At 42.2% G+C, this 25,982-nt stretch overlaps 1 protein-coding gene across 15 annotated transcripts in view; it reads left to right on the top strand.

Moving 5' to 3' along the window:
* Positions 1-25,982, top strand: part of R3HDM2 (R3H domain containing 2) — a 203,183-nt gene that overhangs the window by 112,254 nt on the left and 64,947 nt on the right. For 14 of the 15 annotated variants that reach the window (XM_061614628.1, XM_061614634.1, XM_061614633.1 and 11 more), the window contains 5 exons: positions 2,919-2,992; positions 14,791-14,987; positions 16,512-16,553; positions 18,913-18,999; positions 21,940-22,066. In XM_061614628.1, coding sequence (XP_061470612.1) covers positions 14,823-14,987; positions 16,512-16,553; positions 18,913-18,999; positions 21,940-22,066 — 421 coding nt within the window. In that variant the 5' untranslated portion in view covers positions 2,919-2,992; positions 14,791-14,822. The remainder of the gene's footprint in view (positions 1-2,918; positions 2,993-14,790; positions 14,988-16,511; positions 16,554-18,912; positions 19,000-21,939; positions 22,067-25,982) is intronic. The other variant, XM_061614635.1, reaches the window with a different exon arrangement.

Here is a 25,982-nt window from a genome sequence, read left to right as displayed (position 1 = left end):
GGCCATGTCACCAACTGGTGACAGTTCAGTCCCAATCCCCTGAAGGCATCCTTTCCATATAGATGTTAAAAAGCATGGGGGACAAGACTGATGCAGGGAACTCCACAAATTGGCTCCCAAGGCACTAAGCCATAGTCTCCCATTGCTACTCTCTGAAACTGGTCTTAGATGTAGGAACATGACTACTGAAACACAGTGCTCCCAACTCTACCAGAGCCACTCCAGGAGAACACTGTGGTCTCAGTGCTACCAAAAGCTACTGAGAGGTCAAGGAGAACCAACAAGATTGCATTTCTCCCTGCCCCTCTCCCAACAAAGGTCATCAGCCAAGGTGACCAAGGCAGTTTTGGAGCCATAGCTGATTCTATCTAATGGTGGCTTCCTAGTTTGTTTGTCCTGCTCACACTGGGGAGGAGCCCAGCAAAGCAGAAGAAATAGGGCAGCATGCATGAGGATGATAAACTGTGACATATGGATGTGGCCTGAGCTTGCCTTTTAGATATGGCAAAACTGTGTCTGTTGTGAACACTTTGGTTAAGGATGGCCCTGATGCTGTAATTACAAGCCGGCAATCATACGTCTTTGTCAGATTTCCCTATATCCTTGTATGTGGCATGTGCATGGCTGGCCATCAGTTTGTCATGGCCCTGAAACTTAAAATAAGCTCATGCACTTGACATTCCATGGAGAGTTATGTGTTTAGGAATCTGATATCTAGAAATGGACAGGGGGATTCATTTTGATTTCCCGAGTAAGAATGTTAAGGTTGAGCTTGATGCATTTTATTCTGGTCCCTTTTATGACCACATAAAGTCAGTGCTCAAATTATAGGGGTCGGGGAATTGGATGCCCCTATACTGAAATCTGCAAATCTCAACCTCTGACTCTTCTCAATTTTACCCAAATCATGCCCCCCATAACCTTAGAGGAGCAGTAGTTAAGATTGCATGACAGAAAGTAAGGGGGACTGTAAAGGTAAAGCTCCATTGTAATTTGAGCATTGGCTTCAGCGGGTCAAGCAGAATAAACCCATTTTTTGTCTGTGTGTGGCTCAAGCTACTTCTCTGGCTTTTCTTCCACTTGTCTTAGCTCTTCAAACTTAACTGAAGAATCAACGTCTCTGCTGCCTCCAACGTGTGTGTGTTTGTTTTCCCTGACCCAGATTTTTAGTTTGTCGCTTCTCTGATCTAGCTACACCATTTGTTTTATTTGCCTGGTGGAAAGTGATTGGCATAGCCCATTCATCCTAGTTGCCAATCTCCTTTTTCTTCCTTCTTGAGCCCGTGAACTTGTACTTTCTCCACAAGTCCTGCTTGCCACAGTGGATCATGTCAGCCTCCTCCTCACTCACTCCTACACTTCTCCTGAGGGAGTGAGGGAGCAGGGCTGATTCATTCACACAGAAAGGAAAACCTTCTGGGAAGGAGCCTTTTCTTTTCTGTTCAATGAGAAGCTTCCTCGGAACACACAGTGCTCCTGCTTTTAATATGAGTGCTGCGGGGAAATAATCCAGAGGGAGTTTCATTGTATGTTTGATAGCTGTAAGTGTACTGACCAGCCTCTTGTGAATGGAGAACTTATTTAGCTGGCTCCATCAGCTGTCTCCCACCAGAGCAGGAAGGAAGTATCTGTCTTTTGCGTCACTAAAAATATGTAAAGGTACCACCCCCAGGACAGTCATTTCAGTTTAAAGGCACTGGGCGTGTTTGTATGCGGGTGTGCTTGTCACATTTAGTGACAAATCTTAACCATTTCCCCTTTCTTATGTAAAACAATCCATGCTATGAAAAAAAACTGCTTTCAGAACGGCACCATTTGTGAATTTGTGTTTATGTAATTATCTGGAAAGTATTGCGGCTGCGTGTCTCTGTTTGTGTTCTTATAAAATGCTTGTTTGCTTAGAAATCCCTCTGCTTATTTTGTGGCACCAGAAAGAAAGAAATTCCTGAAATGTAACTCCAATGATGATACACTAATTTAGCAATGACTAAAAACCGACAAAAGGAAGTTGTTGTTCTCTGTCATGGGTTGCAAAAGGAGGAAATGTCTGGCAGCGGAGAGGTCACATTAGCTAGTGGTAATCGAGGGGCAGTCAGAATTCAGTAAGGGCCTCTGCATTATGTTCCGACTCCTTGTGGTATGGGTAGCTTATGTGGTGCCCTCCAGATGTTATTGAACTCCAATCAACCCTTAACATTGGCCATGCCAGCTGGGGCTGATGGGATATGGAGTCCAACAACATCTGAAGGATAATGTTGGCTGTCCCTGCTTCATGGGAATCTGTGGCCCTTTAGATGTGTTGAACTCCATCTCCTGTCATCCCTGACCATTGGTCATGCTAACTGGGGTGAATGGGAGGTGGAATCCAATAACATTTGAAGGGCCCTATGCCTGCTTTATAGTTAATCCAAAAGGTATCTGCTGCATTGATATTTTTAAATAGAACACCGGCTTATAAGCAAGTAAGGATCAGCAGCTGGAAGCCATAGGACCAGATCTGGTCCTGTGAGGCACTGTTGTTCAACCTTGGGCCCCAGATGTTGTTGGACTACAACTCCCATTATCCCCAAACAGCACAGTCAATAGTCAGGGATTATGGGCATTGCAGTCCATCAATATCTGGGGACCCAAAGTTGAAGAACAGAGCTGTGAAAGCTACTAACAGTTCCGCACTGCCAGCACTAGGATTATAAAATGGAACTTATCTCCAATCATTCATCATTATAGAATTGTCTGTGCTTAAAGCCATCTTCAATATATTTTCTTAGAACCATTTTGAATGTACAGGGGGGAAAGGCGGCTGGGGCATTCATCCTGACATTGCACCACTTCAGAATGTGTTTAAGGTAGGTGAGATTGCATGTTTGAATTTATTTATTTATTTATTGCATTTATATTCTACCTTTCTTTTATCACAGAACCCAAGGCAGCATACATGTGAATCTTCATATATGTCAGATAATCCCTGCCTGTAGAAAGCTAGCACAGTAGGGTAAGTAAAGCTTCTACTTGGTGCCCTAGATTTCTATGTGCAGGGAGTTTTTGTTGTGGAGGAGCATTCAAAAGGCTAATGTTTCATACATTTTATATATTATTTTCCAAATACTGTATGCTTTTTTAATAAATTAAAATATAAAACTTAAAATTGCAATAAGGCTCTTACAGACTCATAACAAAGAAAAACCTGTATTGCACATTACCAATATTTCAGTATTATGTTTCCCATCATGTTATCTTGCAAATGTAGGTATAGGTATGTGCATGTACCTGAGGTGGAGAGATGAGTCCAGGGAGGAGGTTAGCTGCCCAGACCAGACAAGATTGGTGGGGGACCCTGGTAACTTCACATTATGTCATGCACCTACTATTCTTCTCCAACTGTGTTGTCATCTCTGTTTAGTGCTCGTTTAACTTTTTCTCTTATTTCCTCTGATTTGACATTACATTCTTCTGAGTCTTTTTGAATGCAATCTCATATTGGATTTTCACTAGGTGGGGTGCTTTAGGTTTTGGTGGAAGCCCTGCTATGCTGGCTGAACACCAGATGACAAATAATCTGGCAAAACGCTCCACCACTGAACAGCAAAATTGGGGTAGAGTTGTGGATGGCATGTGGAAGTGGGATTGCGCTTCTCTTAGATTACTTTGAATTATTTGCAGAAAATGCTTCTTTGCAGTCTGTTTCTGTTAGCACCCTGTTTCAAAATATCTCCAACGTTTTAACCCATTCACAATTAATTTGTTACTATTTAATAAACAAAGTACGTTTTCTTTTATCTTCATCAACCTGACCTGTATCTGTTGTTTTTAAATCTTCAACCATTAATCTTAAAGCTCTAGATTTATCAATTATAGCTTAAATTCATTAATAAATCAATAGAACTTTAAAACATTCACATATAATTATAATTAATTCTAAGAATGCCTTTCAGTAAGTTTGTTTGAAAACATGTACATTCATCAATAATAGCTGTCTTCAGCGTTCACAGCCTTATACAAGAAATATATAAATCAGATTATCCCCTCAGCAATATTTTAGGTCCATCATTCTGCAATTAGTCTGGATTCAGGCCTGGTTATGGGACTTGGTCGCCCTGATGGATGACCTTTATCGGGAGAAGGACAGGGGGAGTGTGACCCTGTTATTCTTACTTGATCTCTCAGCAGCTTTTGATACCATTGACCATGGTATCCTTCTGGGCCGACTTGGCGAGATGGGTATTGGAGGCACTGTTTTACAGTAGTTCCTATCCTATCTCCAGGGTCGCTGTCAGAGAATAGCATTGGGTGACTGTCTTTCGGCCCCCTGGCAGTTGTGCTGTGGGATGCTGCAGGGTACCATCTTGTCCCCCATGCTGTTTAACATCTGTATGAAACCCTTGGGAGCAGTCATCAGGAGCTTTGGGGCGAGGTGTGAGCAGTATGCTGATGATACCCAGCTCTATTTCTCCGTAACATCTGAATTGGGAGAGGACGTGCAAGCCCTGGACCGCTGCCTGGACTCAGTGGTGGGCAGGATGAGGGCCAATAAACTGAGCCTGAATCCTAGCAAGACGGAGGCGCTGTGGGTTGGTGGTTCCCGAGTTCAGATAATTGGTCAGTTGCCTGCTTTGGATGTGGTCGTACTCCCTCTGAAAGAGCAGGTCTGCAGTCTAGGGGTGCTCCTGGATCCATCTTTGTCGCTAGAGGCCCAGGTGGCCTCCGTGGCTAGGAGTGCCTTTTACCAGCTTCAGCAGGTAAGACAGCTGCAGCCGTTTCTGGACCGGGATAGCCTGACCACTGTTGTCCACGCACTGGTAACCTCCAGGTTGGATTACTGTAATGAGCTCTATGTGGGGCTGCCCTTGAGGCTGGTCTGGAAGCTGCAGCTGGTGCAAAATGCAATGGCGAGACTGTTCACTGGGGCAGGGTATCGCCAACATGTCACCCCGCTGCTGAAAGAATTGCATTGGCTACCCATTTGCTACTGGGCCAAGTTCAAGGTTCTAGTTTGGGTGTACAAAGCTCTATACAGCTTGGGACCAGGATACCTGAAAGACCGTCTTACCCCTTATATAGCCAGTCGATCACTGCAGGTGAGGGCCTCCTGCAGATACCATCTTATCAGGAGGTCCGTTCTGCACAACATAGGAAAGACGTTAAGTGTGGTGGCACCTACCCTGTAGAATTCCCTCCCCTTAAATGTTAGGCAGGTGTCATATCTGTTATCTTTTCTGTGCCTTTTGAAGACTTTCCTCTTTCAACAAACCTTTTAAGTTGAGACCTATCTCAGTCTGCGTCTGTGTTGGAATTGCTTTTTAATATGTTTTTTTAAAAAACAATATGTTTTTTAACCCTTTAAAACCCTTTAAAAGCTTTTTTTAAGAAGTGTTTTTAAAGTTGCTTTGTTTTGGTGTATTTTAGGCTCTGTTTTTATGATGTTTTAAAGTGTTTTTAGCCGCCCTGAGCGCCTGCTGGGTGGAAGGGCGGGATATAAATCAAATAATAAATAAATAAATAATTTTAGTTTCAGATTCATCAGAAAAACAGTAACTTTCTGCAGTCTCAAACCTAGATTGATTTTATTATAGATAGTACCCCCACCCCATATTGAGCATGCCACTTCTCAGGCCATGTTGATGCCCTTAATTGTCACCTTAGTGCAGTACTTGGTTGCAAACCTGTTGGCTGCAAGTTGTTATAAATAGATACCTTTCTGCAAGTGGGTGTCCTTGCTGGTGGTCTGGATGGAAAACAGAGCCTTACACGCCATTCATTTATCCTTTCTCCCATGGAGGGAGATTAGGAATACTTGCATGAACTGGGATAAACAGATGTGGTGATGTCAGGCTCCTAGAGATTATGTGTGGACTTGATAACTCTTCTCTGTCATTGACCATGCCTCCACAAATGTAAATAGGACTTTCCTAAAAATGGGTACCCTCGTTGGCAATCGGGGTGGAAAGCTGCACCATGCCTGCTTCATAATTAATTAATTAATTATATCCAATCTATGGGTTGAATCCATCTGTGTACTTAGAATAGACCCATGGACGTGACCAGCCCTGGGTTTCCTTTATCTGTTACTGCTTCTGATCTAGAGTTTAATTGTCTGTCGGGAAAGGCATATATACTCTAAAAACACATAAAGGGTGGTGTAACTGTTTGTATTCTATCACAGGTAAATGGTTCTCTCTTTTTCTTTTAGTGCTGGCACATGCCATAGTCCTTGCTGTGCTGTGTCTTGTTTCTCTGTAGTTGCAGGCCAACCTCTAGAACAGCCTTTCCCAACCAGTGTGCCTCCAGATGTTGTTGGACCACAATTCCCATCTTTCCTGACCACTGGCAATTGTTGACCCTCAGCTGTTCCTGGAGGGGCAGGGAGGGGGGAGGCATGAGTTTCAGGCGCCTCAGCTGCCAGAAGGCGCGGAAGACCCAGGAGTTGTTGAGTCTGAGCAGGACCTTGGGGGGGGGGGAAGCGAGCCTGAACTTGGGCCAATTCCCACAGATAGCGCAATCTCTGAAGAGGAGAGCACACCGCCCCCAGTTGTCGCAGAGGACCTGTTGGGGGAAGCTCCGGAGAACTTGCCAACTTGTCAAGCAGTTCCCAGGATGCCACCAGCATGACACAGCCTCCTGACCTCGAGCCTGCTACTCAGGAGCAGGTGTCCTCCGATGAGCCGTTGGAAACACGCCCCCCGTCACCTCTCTCCTGCCACCGAGAGAAGGGCAGGACAGAGACAGGACTTGCAAAGGAGTTAGAGATTACGATCAAAAACGTTCCCTACTTAAGCTTGCAGCTCACAGTGGGGAGCTGCTGAGTCAACTTCCTTCGTACGCCACAGAGCATGTCTAGAGTGTAGTTAGGGACTTTTAGTGAGTTAGTGCAGGTTTTTCTATGAAGCGCAATGCCTTTGATGTATCCATTACTTTAATAAAACGAGATTTAATTGCTCCCGCATCTCAGCCTCGTGGTTCCGGCTCTGGACGGGACAGCAATGCTGGCTGAGGCTGATGGGAGTTGTGGTCCAACAACATCTGGAGGCACACTGGTTGGGCAAGGCTGCTCTAGAAAGTGAGTAGAGAGTTTATAAGAAGATATGGTCGTATCCAGTGAAGTCATCCTGTTAGGGCAAGTACTTCTGCCTGTGCAACTGGACTTCCTCTCCCCATGTGCGTCTCCCCAAATTTGTTGGGTGCTCTTCCAACCCTCCAGAGCAGATTTAGGGAGGGGTGTGGGGAGAGGAGAGGCAGAGGAAGTCCCATTGTGCAGGTAGAAGTCCTTGTACCAACAGGATGACTATGTTGGATACAACCCTAAGTGACAATCTCCCAGGTATACGACTGCAGTTTATTTCAGTAGCCATATGCTGCTGCTTGAGAGTAGTGCTGATTTCCCTTAGAGTAAATTAGCTACAAAACCCTAATTTGTGCAAGTTATGTCTCTCTCTCTCTCTCTCTCTCATATACCATTTCCCCCTACAGTGGATAAGACATACCAATAGCTTATTATGAGATGCCACATTTTTAACTATGGTAATGCCAACTAGATAAGCAGCGCATTAGTTGATCTAGATAGCTGGGAATCTTTCCTGGAACAAGAAGCTTCATGTGAGCTGGCTGTACAGTAGTTCCACGTTAATGTGTCACCTGAGTGGGCATGCTCACCCCTACCAAATGAGCTAGTTATCAATCTGTGTGAGTGGGTGTTTCTTGGCATTTGTGTAATTTTGGAATCTGCTTCTGTTCTTTATAATGAAGAAGAAAAAAGAGCATAGATTCTTAACCCCTTTTCTCCATCAGGAACTATGCAGAATATAGTTCCTCAGGGAGTTTCATACCAGCTGAGCTTTATTTCAGGTGACATCAGCAGATTATTACCTACCCTGGTGACAACTTCTCAGGCTCCTACAGGATTTACCTCTGCTGCTGGGATTATTTAGATATTTTTGGTGGGATGGTCCTTCTCGCCTTCACTCCCAGTGTAGTAGTCAAAACTGATATGGAATTTTGGAAAAGTAACTTTGCACATTGCCATCCTGTAGATGTTTGCGGTGGAGACACTTCAGGCTATGTAGGAGTTGTCTATATTTGGATTAAATTAATCCTGAGCCATCATCCCTTGCTTTGTATTTGAAATTGTTAACAGGTTGGAATTGCTACTCTCCAAACTTTCATCGTGCTGTTACTCTTCTCTTAACTACTGCATGTGTAAAAGGACTATTGAAATATCTTAAGTTACAACCACTGCACTTTGAGTGAAGTCACATACATGTCTAGGACTCTTTTGGGTAGAGAATTACAGAATCAGGATAAAATGGCCACATGGTCTAACCTGATGCAATTATGTTGCTGGATCAGCCCATGTAGTCTGGTTTATCCATTTAAGGCCCTCACAATCCAGACTTCAGTATGTCACAAGCAGAAGACAAGCCTTAAGAGGCTTCCACAGTAATAGTGCCAGGCAATTCAAGCAAGTGAACCATGCTGCACGCTGAATGACAACACCTGTCATCAAACCTTCAGGTCGGCAGTCAGTCTAACCCCAAATATGGCAAGCTGTAGCCAAAGGCTATCTTATTGGAGTGTAGCTCTATATGTCACCCAACGTCCTACCTTTATATAAACAGTTCCTAATATTTCATCCTTCAGGCCCCCCCCCCCATTATTATGTCGTAAGGCCAGGTTAAGGCTGTAGAGGGCTGGTGTGGTCTGCATGAGGATAAAGAGACACTCCCAAGTAGCAGTTAATGTTCACCATTCTGTCAGCTCATATGCTGCAAAGATGGAGGGGGAGATCTTTCTTGTGTTGGGCTTCCCTCCCTCCATGCAGTTTCAGGTTGTGACTTAAGAAAAATCCCATGAATCCAGCCGGGGGGAGGGCTGTGGAATGCAACAAGCTAATGTTGGCTGGTAAGGCACAATGCAAGATTGATGAATTGTGTATTTTTTTTTTGGTTAGTGATTTTTAGTCCATTGTGCCTGTCAACGTAGAGAGAACCTTAGCTGAACCCAGCATCCGCAGTTTGCTGCTCTGCATGGCACGCTGCCTAGAGACTCGCTGGTGGGATTTATGTCTTTTTAGACTCTCTGTTCCAGAAACAAGCTCGGCAGTGACAGTAATAGGAAGAGAGTGGTGCTGAAATCTTTTTTGTGTGGTGGTGGTGGTGTAATGATACAGTAATTTAAAAAAACCCTATCTGGTTGAACTCCCCACTTTTGGATTCTGCTACCTTTACTCTAAATTGTTGCTAATGTTGAAAGCAATTGCCTTTCAATTCCGTGCAATTGAACTTGGGTTGCAGTGGAAGTTTTTTGAACCCTGGGCTAAGGAAGTTGAGATTCTGCGCTGAAAAATCTCAATAACGTCAAGCAAAATGGACCAATTAGTGTAGAGTTGATCAGTTTATACACTTATATTCTGAGCCTGACATTTGGAATTAAGAAGGTGCTGTTTGATAATAAGAGGACAGGTTTGGGTAAGCTGGGGACACTTCAGGGTTATCAGGGTGATATATAACTAAAAACATAAAAAGAACCTTGCTAGATCAGGCCAGAGGCCCATTTAATCCAACATCCTGTTCTTACAGTGACAGATCCACAAGCAGGACCTCAGTGTTTTACTTCTCTCCTCACTTGTGATTCCTTGCAACTGGTATTCAGAGGCATGCTGCCTATTGTAGGCCAGGATGGTGGCATACTGGTAAATGGCCTTGCCCCTTCAATACTGGAGCTTATTAACAGTGCTGCCTGAATATCTTCAGATCTATGGTCACATTGGTGTTAACTAGAAACTGTCTACTTTTAAAATGCAAACTGATTCTTTGGAACTGGTGTTGGGTATGAGATGGTGAACTAGGTGCCAAATTCCATGAACCAGAGTTATAGAATGGTAATAAGCACGATAAAGAGTAATAGGTTTATATCAGAGATGTGTGTTTGCCAGGAACAGAGGAGTGTTCCTCCTCTACTAGTGCAGTGTTGTTTCACCCAATCCAGACTGTTGAGCTTGTAGCGTAGCTTCTATCAGAACCTAAGGCCAAAAGTTCTCCTTTTGGGAGGAAGGGTGGGATAGTAGTATATTATTATTATTATTATTTATTATTATTATTATTATTATTATTATTATTATTATTATTAGCCCATCTGGCTGGTTATCCAGGCACTCTGGGCGACGTACAAAATAAAACATACAAATACATATTATTATCATCATCATCATCATCATTATCCATCAGTCCTGTAGTGCAAATTTGGAGCAAATGAGAAAACAATCAACAAAATAACACCCCCCTCTCCCCAGAAAACCTAAATGGTGTGGATACAGTGTGGTGACTTGAATTGCATTATAAGCTCCTACATAATATCCCTAGTGTACATGTGCTGTGGGCGTGGAGGAGAAATCTGATTTTCCAGGAGAAACTAACTTCTGTGGATGGATGGAGGAAGAAATAGGTAACTCTTTCTTCAGTGCCCCTGTCTGGCCTGGTGGGAGGAAGCTGAGGAAGATAACAGGAAAGTATGTGTGCTGCTCCTGCTTGGGACTGATGGAATTACAGCTCAGCTTCTCTCTCCCCCCTCCCCTAAAAATTGAGAGGTGGTAGGAAGAAAATAGTGGGATCTAAGCACTGATGTGCTATGGAATTGGCAAGGTCAGAACATAATGCTCCAACTCATTGTCTGCACAGGTGGATATTATGCCACCATGACAGTGGGTCCTGCTGCCAGCCATATCCATAACTGTCAGTTTGACACACTCTTCCTGCTGAGCATGTGTTCAGGAATTATTAGGTTTGCTTGCTTGCTTCAACAGAAGTACGGTGTGAAAGTACCTAAAGATTTAACCTCAAGGATTTGACACTCTAGAGATGGTAGTATATACAGCAGTGGCAAATGGAGAACTGGATAGGATAGCATTAGGGACAAAATGGAAACTCTCGGCTTTGCTGTATTCCAGTGAACTACATGCTTAAGTGGCAAACGAGTGATGATTTCAAGGTAGTGCTGGATTTAAATTTGCAGTTATCCCTACTGCCTTAGATCCTCCATTTTCCACCTTCACACCACTATGCCAATCCATTGTGCCAAGACACAAACCATCCACCTAATATAATGCCAGACTTAATTCTGGGCACACAAGTTTAAGCATTTTTTTAGATTCACTTGTAAAACATACTTAAGTTCAAAAGTCTAATGAACCGTCAAGTGTGGAGAAGTAAAAGATACAAAAGTTTTTGTTTGCCTCTCAGGAGCTTTGGCATGCTGCTTAAATGAAGTTTGCCTCATTGAGTATTTTGATAGAAATGTGGGGCATAAATGATTGAAATCAGTAAAATTCATGCTTGGGATACAAAGGGCATGGCCAACAGTTCACCCTGGCAGATCTTACAAATCACAGTGGGGGGAGGAGGGGGGAGTTCCTGCAGTTTGTGGTGCAAAAAGCATTTTCAGGCCCAAATCAGTATTTAGAATTCTCACTAGCCTGCAGTGGGAATCCTGTGCAGATATAGGAATGATTAGTGTAATATGCTTGAAGTAATCTGCTCTTGTAAAGGTCACAGGGTCTTATGCAGAGCTATATTTGAGGCTTCAATCATCTTTGACCCATAAACCCTCCCCCCCCCGCTGTTCTTGGAGGTCATTGTACAAAAACAGAAAGTATCCTCAGCCCTACTGGCCTTTTACAGCTGAAGCATCTTGTTTTTTACAAGCAGGGCCGGTCTGCTGTTAACTGAATTCGGTTCTCTAGAGCTAGGAGCCAAGTCTCTTCTTTCTTGCATTCTGACTAAGGCTGCAACCACAATGTTATGAACTGTGCCGAGTGCTCTTAGAATTCAACATGGTAAATGGAATTGGCATATGCATCTCACACCGGTGGTCTTGCACTATATACACAAGATGACACTATCTGTTAAGTAAGCCTGAACAATTAAGGCTCATTGGTTCTCTACTCAAGTCAGTAGTGTGGATTAGAATCCCCACTTCGCACATTCGTGTCCATTAGTCTTTCCTTTTAAGCACCCTGATTGCAACATATTTAAGGGATATTAGTTGCTCTTAACAAGTAGCAACTGACCTTGTGTACCTCTCCTGTTAATTATCAGGCAACATGGGCCTCAGTTTTTCTTCATGGTGTACTCTCTTAACATAATAATGACTAAACCTAGACATCCTTCCCTGTGGTAATTGTCCGGAAACCAGACTTCTGGTTAGTAATTGGTAATTCCAGACCAGTAGCTGCAAAACAAGCAATAATGCATGTTCAGTGCTTAGCAGCACTACAAATTAAATAGAAATTAGTTTGAATTAGCTTGTGAATATTAGTAATTCCCATGTTAGGGCCAACACTCAATAAATCTTTATAGTATCTGATTGCTTTTCTGTTGAGTTCCTGGGAAGAGTGTACTAAAACAAGTTGATAAACATTATTGCCTGTGCTTTCCTTTCTCTGCCTCCCAATTGTTATATAGCTGGAGTTCTAGTAAATAAGCTATCTAGAGACTTAAGCTAGGCATATGCAAGTCACTGTGTTCTCATAGGGTTCTCCTGTGACCTTCACCTGTCTTGCCACAGTGCAGTTGCACATGGATGTACATTGGAGCCCTTTCTTGTTACAATTACAGTTGACATTAAATTTCACCTAAAACAAAATTTCACGGCATATCTGGAGATTTCTGCTCAATTAACACTTTGTGGAATTTAAAGGGAAGCGAAAATAGCTTCAGGAAGATAGTAACGTTTCTCGGGAGGCCTGTGTGCAAAATTGGCAGTATGTTTTTGCTGAAAGTGAAATTCTGAGCTGTTTCTGCTCGGGTGATTTCAACCAACTATGACATTTCAGTGAGCTAGTGAAAATATACAGCTAGCTGGTGATGGGATTCTATGTAATAAAATGCAGTTAAGAATAAAGTGGAAACAAAGGTAGCATTTGTGGGATTATAATTTTTTTTTTACATTTTATGAATTGCTTTTCTGTCACAGGAACTCAACAATACATCATACATTTTCTTGCTGATTGGTCTTTTTGCTCATGAAAACCCATTGCCTTATCATTGTTACCACAACCAGTTAGTTGCCCATTTCTTGGTACATCTCTGCAACTTCATAGGAACTCTCCTCTTCCACCACAGATTTTGCATGCCCAATTGAAGTTCTGCAGAATGCTCCATAGCTTTACTTTAGGGAGCTGGTTATTTTTGTCTTAGCCCAACCCTCCTCCTAGGGTTTTGCTGACGTAAAACCCTAAGAGGAACTTATCCAAACCTGCTTGAATGGGTCTGCATTAGCTACAGATTCAATTCTGAAACTTGGACATTTAAAACCATGCCCTTCTGTTTGCATAAACAGACTTAGAAGTGACTGTTGATGCCTCATGCCAGAACAGCATCTCCACTTGTCCTTTCTGTACTTGATGCTGCTGAGTCAACATCTATCAAAATTACTAATGCACATTTGTTCTTTTTTTGATCTCATGGTGGGAAACGGTACTTCTTGCTAGAAACATATCAAATTGATATTATGCCACTTGATCTGGCAAATGGCTTGCTTAAACACAAACAGGTGAAAGCAGTAGGGTTAAGGACAGCTATCTCAAGGAAAGGGATTTTCATAATTAAATGTAAATGCAGGCAGTGCTTAATGGAGCTCTGGGAGACCAAGGTTCAAATCCCTATACAGACGTTAGTTTGTTTAATGGCTGATCTTAAATCATGTGCTTAACCTTGTATGCTTGTCTTTCTGGTTTTATTTCAGTATGCCTTTTCCAGACTGAAATGAAAATTGAGCCCCAGTTCCTAAAATGCAGAACTTGGGGTTGCCTTTGTTAATCATGGGAAATACTGTTTTCTTCACTCCTCTTTCCCTTACTTGTTTATTATATCTTTAAATAATACCACTTCATATTTCTGAAAGGATCTCTAAGGGTTTTGCATCTTGTCTTAAATAATCAAATAGAACATTACAAAACATCAAAATAAAACATTGCAAGTGATAATCAGATACAAAATAAATAAAGACAGTAACTATCCACATTGAAAGGAACATAATTAACAACATAATAATTTATGGGAGGTTCACCTATGTTGAATGATAGACCCTCTGTTTTACAGCATTAGGAAAATGTCCGTAATTATGATGTGTGTTTCTGTAGCTATTGTGCACGCATCTGTGGGATTCCTCTTAGTGGGTCGGTGTGTATGGGTAGATTTTGCCTTCACCAAAACAGTGTCACCAAATGCAGCATTTGGTTATTCATTTCTGTGTGGGAAAGTAAACATTCATTTACCTATGAGATGGTACAGGGGTATATTCAGGCATAGTACCAGAGGAAACCTAGCTTTGCACCGTGTGAGCCCAGCCATTGAGGGGCAAAGATAAATGAGCGATTGCATTTAGCATGACTGGTTTTAAAACACAAATAGGTGTCATAGGGTGCTCAAGCTTAGGTCTTCTCTCCAAACCCCCTTCCCCCCAGCTGTAGTTCTGATGAAAACTATTGCTTCCACCCCATTACTATTTGCATTGGGAGGGAAGCTCTCAATGATGCAAATACTGTAGTAGATTGCAGTATGTGACTTTTGTCAGGAGTACAATGGGGAGGGAAAAGGTTAAAGTCGGGATAGATATTGCAGAGGACATAAACATAGATCACCAGTAATAGGAAGATGGACCTTGGAGCCAAGACCCTGAGCAAGCATAGCTTCAGCATGGGGCACAGAGTGGTGAAACAGGGAACTCTGTGTAAAAAAAAACAAAAAAACACCCTGTCTTCTTGGGTGCACTGACCTCCATCCCTTCTGCCCCTACCTGCAGGTGCCCATCACTAACCCTATACTGTGCTGAAGATGTCTAACAGCAACACAACACAGGAAACACTGGAGATAATGAAAGAGTCAGAAAAGAAGGTGGTTGAAGAATCTGTGAACAAAAACAAATTTGTATCCAGGTCACCAAGCAAAGAGGACGTTGAGAAGGATGGGGAGGAGAACAGCACACGGCAAGAATCTCAGGTAACTAGAGGAAGATCTCTTGTGTACACAGTCAGAGCAGTAGATTCATCAAAGCCCAGTGCTAACTGGCAATAGATCTTGAGCTCACCTTTTACAGCATCTCGGGCAGACGTCATTCCCAGCCCTATTGTTCAGCTCACTTAACTAGGGATTCCAGAGGTTCTGGACATTTAACAGCGCCATCTGTTCTACCACAGAGCTACTCCTCCATCTCCCCACCATGGTACAAACCTGGTAGTGTTAGAGAAAGCATCATGGTAATATCCGCTAAGGTTGTTGTCATGCTACGATTTGATTTTATAATTTATAGAGACATACTGGACCACTGTAGGAAATCTCTTCCAGGCCAATTTTGTTTCCTCCTGTCTGCCCCATAGATGAATCCTATGAACCTCTCGTAGTACGATCCAGTGCATATCTACACAGAAGTAAATCCCATTGAGTTCAGTGGGACTTACTCCGACGTAAGTGTGTGTAGAATTAATAGCTGCCTTAGTGTAACCATGATGGTTTCACCTCTTCATTCCATCCAAAGTGTAAAAGAAAAAGGGAGGGAGGGAGGAGGGGAAAACCCTGGAAGATTTTTCAGTCATCTTGTGTTGCGGACACACACATCTTACTCCAAAGTTACGCGGAGGGCATAGCAATTAACAGACACATAGGACGAAAATAATCTTTTAATCTAAAGTAAAACAGTGAAAGAGATCTGAGGGAGGGGCAGGAAAGGCATTGAGTAAATGCAAGTAGATGCATCTATATGCCACTTTGGAGAAGAGTGTCAAATTCGGCAAAAGCTTCTGAGAAAAAGTGAACTTTGGGAGGAGAGAGAGGGGACACCATGATCTGAAAAGAAATCTGTTTTAGGGGTCTCTTTAAATTATTGAAATTGGATGATTAAACTGGTTTTGCCCACACAATGTTTCTCTTGGATTTTATTTCTTTCCTTAGGCTGCAATCCAATACATGTCTACTCAGAAGTAAGCTCCATTGGGTTCAATGAGACTTGCTCCCATGTAAGTGTGTATTGGATTGCAGCTTTCATCTTTAGATGGTTATGGTAGTTTCCTGCCATAGCTGATTTTGGTCTTGCACAAAATTGGCCTGTTTGCATTAGATTCTTGCAAGATAAAATGTGTCATGGAAATGGTGGCAACATAATTGGCAATCTGAAGTTGATCTACTAATATCATGCCCTTTGGCAGTTAAGTCATTATTTCATTAGTGTTCCGAAATAGGCATAGGATTACAGAAGCCGTGTAATTTGCCACTTTCCTGCGAGCAAGTAACAAATTCCTCCAGGCAAGTATTTCAGTGGCTGATTGCACTCTTGAGCCATCCTCTGTCTGCCATCACCATCCAGGCCTATCCTGGCCCTTTAATGCTGGGAGTGGCAAAATAGCATATCAGTATAGGAAGCTTAGGAAGTTTGTGTGTAATTTTTCCTAGCAAGTATTTTACATTGCATAGAATGCACAACCAGAGTGACTTTTCAACTTCCTCTCTCCGCCCCCCCTTTTTTTGCAGAGACGGACAGCCAATCATGGGCATGCTAGGAAAAGAGCCAAGGTAAGACACTGTCCATTCCCTTATTATTACCGGATAATAATCAGTATGGTATGTATATATATATTTTTAAATTACTGATTTTATTTTATATGTTACCGTTTTTATGTAACTTGTTTTGAATGTTTGCTTTTATTGGATTTTTTAATGAATATTTTATGGATTGCCTTTTGTAAACCACTTAGAGGTCTTTTGTTTGAGTAAGTGTTGAATAAATGTTGTTAAAATAAATAAATGATGCTGCAGCACTGGGACTTGTAAAGGTGAAGGTGTCCCCGCACTTGTAGTGCGAGTCGTTTCTGACTGTTAGGGTGACGTCTTGTGACGTTTACTAGGCAGACCGTATATATGGGGTGGGATTGCCAGTTCTGTCCCCGGCCTTTACCCCCCAGCATATGCCAGGTACTCATTTTACCGACCACGGATGGATGGAAGGCTGAGTCGACCTCGACCCCTTTTACCGGAGATTCGACTTCCTCCTTCCGTTGGAATCGAACTCCGGCCATGAGCAGAGCTTCGGCTGCGTTACCACCGCTTACCACTCTGTGCCACAGAAGCGCTTATATGATTCTGATCCTATTTGCAGTTATCCTTGGCATTGAGCTGCAGAAACTCTCCTTTGTGTCAGTTCTCCAAATTTGACTCTTCTTTCTCATTCCAAACCTTCTTACTTTAACTCTTCCTCCCACCCCCTTACCCTTAATAGTGAACCAGTCTCAAAGAGGTTGCCTTTTGCTTCTAGGTATAATTGTGATTTTAAAGATCAGCCTGAGAGTGCCGTCTACATGCACCATATTCAGACAACAGGTGGCAGGTGGCTACAGCCACCGTTCTCATTGGCTGCCTCATGAAACTGTCTCCTCTTCCAAGCTCACTGAAACCTGTGTATCTTGCAGAACCCATGCAAAAATGTTATCTTTGGGCTGGCTTTAGGTGTCTAGACTTAGACTTAGTCTTCTCATTGAGGTAATAAACCTGTGTCTTGAGTTGTGCCACCATTACATTGAAAGTGAGAGTTCACATGATTACATTCTCCTCCATACAAAACCTTTCCCTGCATATACAGAAGTAACATGTTGAAGAGAAGGAGGCACTAGTACCCTTACCCTTGATATGCTAGTTCTGTGTGCAGGGATTTTATTTATTTTCTACAGAGGAGCATTTGGTCACCTCTGCAGTCCAAAAATGGCAAAGCCCAGACACAGGGTTACTGCTTCAGTAAAACCTAGTGCTTAAGTTCAGAGGTTGTGGTTGCAATCCAATCACACTTACCTGGAAGTAAGTCCCATTGAACCCAATGGAGTTTACTTCTGGGTAGACATGTATTGGATTGCAGTCTGTGTTAATTTGTAATTTTTAGATGTTTAGGTAGAATTTGCGTTAAGACTCAGCTAACCTTTGGGTTTTAAACTGTTACTATCTGCTCCCAAGTCTTTGGGATGAAACAGCCATGGAACCAGACTTCCTTACACACTTTCATACACACCCTTAGCACCCCACCCTTACCTTGGAGAGAATATCTTAGCTATGCCGTAGTGGTTGGTGAGGCAGTGTGGGTGGGACTCTGCTGCTCTCCTGGACTCTGATTTGGGTGGGTTGCTGCCACTGACTGAGTGGGGGAGAGGCAAAGCGCGTGAGCACAGCAGGGCAGCAGGAGCATTGGATTGGCTCCGCCCCCTCTCCCTTAGTCAGTGGCACACCCTGCTGCATTTGGAACTCAGGAGAGCAGCGGCACCCCACCTGTGGCACTTCACTACCCGCTGTGGTAGCTATGGTTCTCCATCACTATTTTTGTGCAAATAAAATACTTCTGTATTGTTAACCTTCACACTCTCATTGTCTTCTACACACGTCTATTCATTAAGCAGTCTGAGGCAGATATTTATTTTAACAATTTTCTTTAAATGCTACTAGTAGATCATCCAGAATAACTAGAAAGCAGGTAAAGTGCCAGCAATGGAATGATGGGCTTTCAGTTAAGGCAGAAAGAAGTTAGTCATTCAGTTTTGTTACTTACCATAGGTGGTTCAACAGTCAGTAGATTACTTAATGGGTTCATTTGCTGCAGGGAAACCCTGTTAATGTACTTAACCTTCAAGGCACTATGTTGGCAGTGGCTATGCACCTTCAGAGGTGACAGATTAGAATCCCTATCGAGAGTGTTAAGAGGGAGGATTTCTGCTATCTTTTCTGTCTGGGGGTCACTTTGGTATCCTTTACTTGATTGCTTCATCGTGTGTTGCCACTGGACAAAAATAATTTGCATTTCTAATTATTATAGAGTTGAGTAGCTCAGGCAGGTATTAGAAGGAAGTTCTGGTTGCTTACATCTTACTACAGAGGTTTTTTCCTCCCTTTTCAGTCGAATTCAAAGCTGAGGCTAGTCAGGAGCCTGGCTGTATGTGAAGAATCCTGCAGCCCCTTTGTGGATGTGACATTAGATACCCAGGTAAGTCTAACTGCAACCAGTTACCTTTTCCAGCCCAGAGAAGAGACCTCTTTCAGTGATCATTTTTCTTCCTAGTTTAGATTAGGGTTGAAAGCTTGTCTAAAGCAAAGTTTACAGCATTTAAAGGGAAAATGATACCCCTAGTTAAGTTGCATCTTGGTTACTATACAGCCACGAGGATGGCTGTATACTATACCCAGCGTGGATTTTTCTCATTCTGCAATGTTAAATTGAAAATACCGCCCCATGCCATTCTGATGCTTCCCATAAGCTCATTTCAAAACAAATCTTACAAAACATAGTCCTGAACTCAGAAACGCTAGCTTAACAACCCTCTAAATTTTCATGGCGATACACAAACCAGTCAGAGAGAATCAAGAGTTCAAAGTGTAAAAAGAGGGGGGGAACCCCAGACCCCTTTTGGACTTTTTTCTGTCAGAGTTCTCATAATCTGTTGAAATTCATTAAAAATCAGCCATGTTCACAGAGTACCTGTAATCCTATTACTGACTTTGCCCCATACTCTGACCTTCATCTTCTGCAGTTTAAAAGTTAAAAAAACTCCTGGCTGAGTTTTAATTAATTTAATAAATTTTACATTGAACTCAATGATAATGTTGGGCATGCTCAGTAAGAACCAACTGTCAGTGTTCTAAAAGTCAGTCTCACAGCTGCTTGGCTTGGCTAATCAGGTGGCCACACCCACACCAGACCTTTATTTCACTTTAGACTGTCATGGCTTCCCCCAGAGAATCCTGGGAAGTGTAGTTTGTGAAGGGTGCTGAGAAGAGACTCCTATTCCCCTGACAGAGCTCCAGTGGCCAGAGTGGTTTAACAGTCATCTGCTCTGACTAAAACTCTGTGAGGGGAACAGGGCGTCTCCTAGCAGCTCTCAGCACCCTTCACTAACTACACTTCCCAGGATTCTTTGAGAGAAGCCATGACTGTCTAAAGTGAAATAAAGGTCTGGTGTGGATGTGGCCAGGGACAGCTTTGGTTTAAATTTGGGTGGGAGACTACATGTGCCTGCTATAGAATAAAAAGGTGGGGGAAATGCTGAAAAGCAATGATACTGTTCACAATGTTTTCCTCTTGGAAAGGCAAGGGGCTTCCCCTCTGCCCAGTGCCCACCCATCCAATCTCCTTCCCTCCCTATCCCCTCCCTGCCCCTCCCCCCAGTCAGTTTTACCTATCCTAAGCATGATTGCACAGAAATAAATCCCATTGAACTCCAAAAACAATTGTAGAATAATACCACTGACTATTCTGCAGAATAGTCTCCAGCGGACATTAGGCGTGTATCAGTTTGCACAAGATAAAACAGTGGGAAGTGAAATATATTCTAGCAAAATTCTAGGTGTGCTCTGTGTTTTTAATTGACCATGCCCACCTTGCCTTAAATGAAGTGGTTTAAACATAGCAGGCTGAAAACATGCATCTTGAGTAGGCCAAGTTTGTTTTTTCCAACAACTAGAGTCATTGCTTAAGTAGCAACATATTGTAATCAGTCTGATTTTACATCAAACTGTTAATGCACCCAAAATAGAAACAGAACATTACCTCTAATTTGAAACACAAAAGGCTATCTTCACCATCATATGACACTGACCAATAAAAAGCCTTTGAAATGAATAAAAATAAATTTGACACAGTTTTCTAGGATGAATAATGAGGGAAATAAAATGTTCTAGATTAGATTCTCTGTAGAAACAATAGTAACGCAGGAATGAAGCAAAGTAAGAAGAACACCAACAAACATACAAACATGTAATTCTCCATCTTTGGAGATGGCAGGTGTTGCCACCACTCACCATATGCTCAGAGGCACATGTTACCAAATTCTTCCAAGCTCCACAGGAAGTGGATTGGACTGTGAAAGACCAACCCAAATTGTGTCTGCATTTTGACAAATTTGTAGGGCAGTCCAATATCTCAGAGGGGAGGTCAGGTCTCCTTCTTCCTTGGTGCATTCACTATAGCTGTCCAATTTCCCTACTTTTTAAAGTTTGATAGAAATATTTGTAGGCTATAGGTACATTATTAAACCGCAAGGTTTTTTGCCTATTAGTGAATATTGATATACTAATGACTGTGCTTTAATAGCAAGCCCTGTGTTCTGATTTACTGTGTAACATGTCTAAAAAGCACACCTGTTGTTTGAACATAGCATATTCAAGTCACCAGATTATAGCATAAAGAGTAGAACTCGCATAGCTTTCAAAGTTTAATAAAGAAGCTTTTAATCTTCTAGTGAAACTCAACAATGCCTATGGTCAGATCACTGTAGGCAGTTTATACCTAAATGCCCTAAGACACCAGTAAACCGTACCCACAGCATACATTTGTACGGCAAGCCCATATTGTTCAGATTATAGTGTGCTGCAGTCAGGCGCAAACAGGGTGCTATATACCAGAGGGGCTTGCACATTCCAAATATTAAAAATTACTTCAGCAAGTGAGCCATGTCACATGGGAGACAGGAATGAAAAAAAATCCACAGGGTTTCTAACTTATCTGACCTGGAGGAAATTCTGCCCCCTAAATATCTGATCATTCATTGGTTGCCTATAATGAGATGCAGTCTAAAGAGGAGAGCCTCCTTTTATTTTGTTGGGGAATGTCACAGATTTGGAGAGGGCAGGGCAAACAGATGGATTAAAAGACCCATCTAGTCCGTTGTAAATTGACCTATTTGCTTAATAGTGCCACGAGCAGACAATACAGCATAAAGAACATAACTGTACATGAATCACACCAGCAAACACTCAGCCACATGGTGCATGGGGAAGCAAAAATCACCTAGAGTCACTTAACTGTTCTGACCCAACATAAAATTCCATCTTGGATCCAAATAGGTGATCACACCATGCTTCCAGCTTCTGTTGATTGACAAGTATCAGCTCTGACACCTTCAAAGTGTAGGTTTTGTTCTGTCGCTAGGATATCATACAGTTGCACATCAGTTGCCCTTCTGACAAGGAAGATGACAAGTCTGCTAAAGATGGTCCTGAAAAAGAAGAAAAAGAGAAAAATAAAGAGAAGACCCCCAAGAAAATGCTATCTAGAGGTAAGACAATCTCAGCTCTGAAATGAACTTGCTCTTTGTGGGCAAAGATGAGCAGCAGCTACTGCTGCCTTGTTTATTAGAGGTTTGGAATCTAGCTGTTATTCCTTTAAAGTTGATCATCATATAACAAAGGGCAAGTACAGTATGTCAAATCTATTCTTTATAAAGTCATATACATGGATGTCTTTTGTCTGTCTATGTAATGAGGGCATCTACCAAAATTTTATTAACATGGGCTAGTTATCCCTTTATTGCTTTGTTCAGCAACCCTTGTGGTTTGTACAATATACTTTAATACCATTTTAACACTTATCTTGGGAGCAAACCCAACAATTTATTCACAAAAATTCAATGCCAGAAATTGTTTATAGGGGCAAAGAATGGTTACAGTTTCTCAGGAACACTTGTGATACTATGTTTCTAAAGACATGGGGTAAAAACGTAAAGATGTGCAAATCCATGCTTAAAATGCATGTAATGTACGAGCAAACACATTTTGACAAAATTGCCCAAAGCCAATCAAGGGAGCATTAACATTAAGGAAGACCTATATGTAATCATTTCCATGTTACATAAGACCTTAACAGACATCCAACGTAGCCAGGATGTTTGATCAGGATATGTAAAGTATGGTTTTTGTCATAGTAAATATGTAAAGCATCTAGTTACAAATGAAAAATGCTTGAGCATTGTAGTTACAGAATTGTGCAAGGTGATGGTCCATGTTTTACTTGCATTGCTAAACAATATTTGGTGCTTTCAGGGTTTTACTGCTTGGGAAACAGAAAAGAAGATGTAGCATTAAATTAGCTTCAAATATCAGAGGCAAATCCGTTTTGTAGAGAAGGTGTTTGTGTAACTGTATTGTATAGGCTGGGATTGTCTTAACTGTTTTGTCTTCAGATGCTCTGGTTGAGGTATTTCTTTTTCTTAAATGTGAGAAAAGTAGGCTGTAAATATGTACTAAAAGACAATCTGACTGAATTTTCAGGCCATCCATCACCAAGGTACCTCACATATCCTCTCCTCCACTCTCCCAGTGACTAAGTAGGGATTGTAGCTCAGTGGTGGAGCGCTTACTTTGCATGTAGAAGGTTTCTGATTCAGTCCCTTCAACCTCTAGTTGAAAGGATCAAGTAGCAGGTGAAAGAGCTGTGCCCCAAACCTTGGAAAGCTGCTGCCAGTCAGAGTAAACAATCCCAGCCTAGGCGACAAATAGATCTGATCTAAGCCTGCTTCCTATGTTCCTATGAAAGTATCCATGTTTAGGTTCTTCTTGGTCACCCACCCTGTATTTTACTTGTGCAGGGTTTTGCATCGTTTTGTGTTCCTCTAGCTCTCCTTTCCCACATTTCCCTTTAGTTCTTGGTTTTCCTGTTAGTCTCCGGATGATCTGCATATATTAGCACTCTCTTGGTAATATAACAATAGCCTTTCCTTGCTGCTGTGACTGAAACATCCAGCTCTTGTGAATCATCTTTGCTATGATGCTTTTAGAGTCTGTGCTCTTGGAATATGAAATGGTGTTACATTACATCCTGTAATTTGTCACTTGCCTCTTTACCTGAGACAAGTAGCTTTTTTCCTCAGTTGGCAAATGTCACATGCCACAGGTGAGACTCCCTACCTCCCCAGAGGCTGTATTAAAGGCTTACAAAGGTTATTCTTCCAGACACTTAGTGCTGCCCTGTTCTTAACATAGATGACCGCTGAGTTGGTTGTAGATGTGGCTTAGTTTCTTCCTCTCTTCTAGTTTTAAAAGGGGTGGTAGCCACTAAGGCTAGTACTTGAGTCACCATGCAGTTTCATGTGAGTGGCAAGGAAGATCAACAGACTGCAGAAAGGTAGAGGAGATTGCTTAACAGACGAAGTTGTCTTCATTACTGGGTGGAAGGGCGGGATATAAATCGAATAAATAAATAAAAAAAATTGAATCAGATTATTGGTCTATCTAGCCCAGTATTGTCATATGTCCTGATTGGCAGTGGCTCCTACAAGACCTAAAGGCAGAAGTCTTTCCTAGCCTAGCTACCAGAAATCATTTTAATGGAGATGCCACAACTAAACTAAACTGGGGACCTTATGTGTACAAATATGTGCTATACACTGAGCTACAGCCCTTTAAATAATTATTTCCAAAATTAACTTAAATCACACATTTCAAAGCTCCACAGGGCTCTTGTGCATGCACAGCTTCTCCCATGCAAGAACTGTCCCATTCCATTCTGTGAGGTCAGAAATCCTGTGTCCATATACCATTGGGTGCTGGTTGGAGCTGTGGGAGCATAACAGTTATTGGTCTTCAGTTGTTCTCTTGATCTAGCACAGCATTCTCTTAAATTTGGTAGTAACTAGGTTGGCCTGAGAAACAACTCTGAACTCTGTGATATATTGACATATAGTGCCTTGCAAAAGTAATCAGACCCCTGACAAATGCTCTCATATTACTGAATTCCAAATGGTACATTGTAATTTCATTCTGTATGTTATTTTATTTTAAAACACTGAAACTCAAAATCAATTATTGTAAGGTGACATTGGTTTTACGTTGGGAAATGTTTGTAAGAAACATAAAAAAACACCCCTGAAACATGTTGCTTGCATAAGTATTCAACCCCTGTGCTGTGGAAGCTCCCAGTTTACACAGATGAAAGAAATTGCCTTATTGAGGACACAATTACCTTACCATTGGCCTCCACCTGTGAACCATTAAAGTTGCTATCACATTGTCAGGATAAAAGCCCCACTGTTGAAGGATCATTGGTCAGGCTGTGGCTCTGAAGGAAAATGAAGACCAAACAGCATTCTACAGAAGCGAGAGATAATATAATACAAATGCATAGATAGGAAAAGGGTACAAACTAATATCCAAGTGTTTGGATATCCCAGTGAGCATGGTTGGATCAATAATCAGGAAGTGGAAACTGCATCACACCACCCAGGCACTGCCAAGAAAAGGCCATCCCTCAAAATTCAGCACTCGAACAAGAAGGAGACTTGTAAGAGAAGCCACAGAGGCCAACAGTCACTTTGAAGGAGCTAATGGTGCACCAGTCAACCATATCAGGAGCTCTGCATAACACAGGCCTGTATGGGAGGGTGGCAAGAAAGAAGCCGTTACTCAAAAAGGACCATCTGACAGCACATCTGGAGTGTGCCAGAAAGCATGAGATGCCCCAGCTGTGGTGAAAAAAGGTTTTGTAGTCAGATGAGACCAAGATAGAGCTTTTTAGCCAAAACTCAAAGCGCTATGTGTGGCGCAAACCTCACTGCCCATGCCTCAAGACACACCATCTGTACAGTGAAGTATGGTGATGGCAGCATCATGCTGTGGGGATGCTTCTCATCAGCAGGGACTGGGCATCTTGTTAAAATTGAAGGAAGAATGGATGGAACAAAATACAGGGAAGTAAGAGAACCTGCTTCAGTCCACTAAAAAACTGAAGCTTGGGAGGAAATTCACATTTCAGCAGGACAGTGATCCCAAGCACAAGGCACAATGATCTCAAGCACACTGGAGTGGCTCCAGAACAATATGCGAATGTCCTACAGTGGCCCAGTCAAAGTCCTAACCTCAATCCCATTGAGAATCTGTGGTGTTCTTGAAAAATACTGTCCACAAGCGACGTCCAGCTAATCTGAACGACCTGGAGTTAGTACATACCTACCTCAAAAGACTTAAAGCTGTTACTGCAACAAAAGGTGGCTCTACCAAGTATTAATGTGTGGGGGCTGAATACTTATGCAAGCAACATGTTTCAGTTTTTTATGTTTCTTACGAACATTTCCCAACAGAAAACCAGTGTCACCTTACAGTAATTGATTTTGAGTTTCAGTGTTTCCAGGTTCATTACAGAGCGAAATTACAATTTACAATTTGTAAGTCTGTAATATGAGAGCCTTGGTCAGGGGTCTG

This window comes from Rhineura floridana, chromosome 3, assembly GCF_030035675.1.
Source record: "Rhineura floridana isolate rRhiFlo1 chromosome 3, rRhiFlo1.hap2, whole genome shotgun sequence".
Taxonomy (NCBI): domain Eukaryota; kingdom Metazoa; phylum Chordata; class Lepidosauria; order Squamata; family Rhineuridae; genus Rhineura; species Rhineura floridana.
This window is presented reverse-complemented; position numbering and strand designations above follow the sequence as displayed.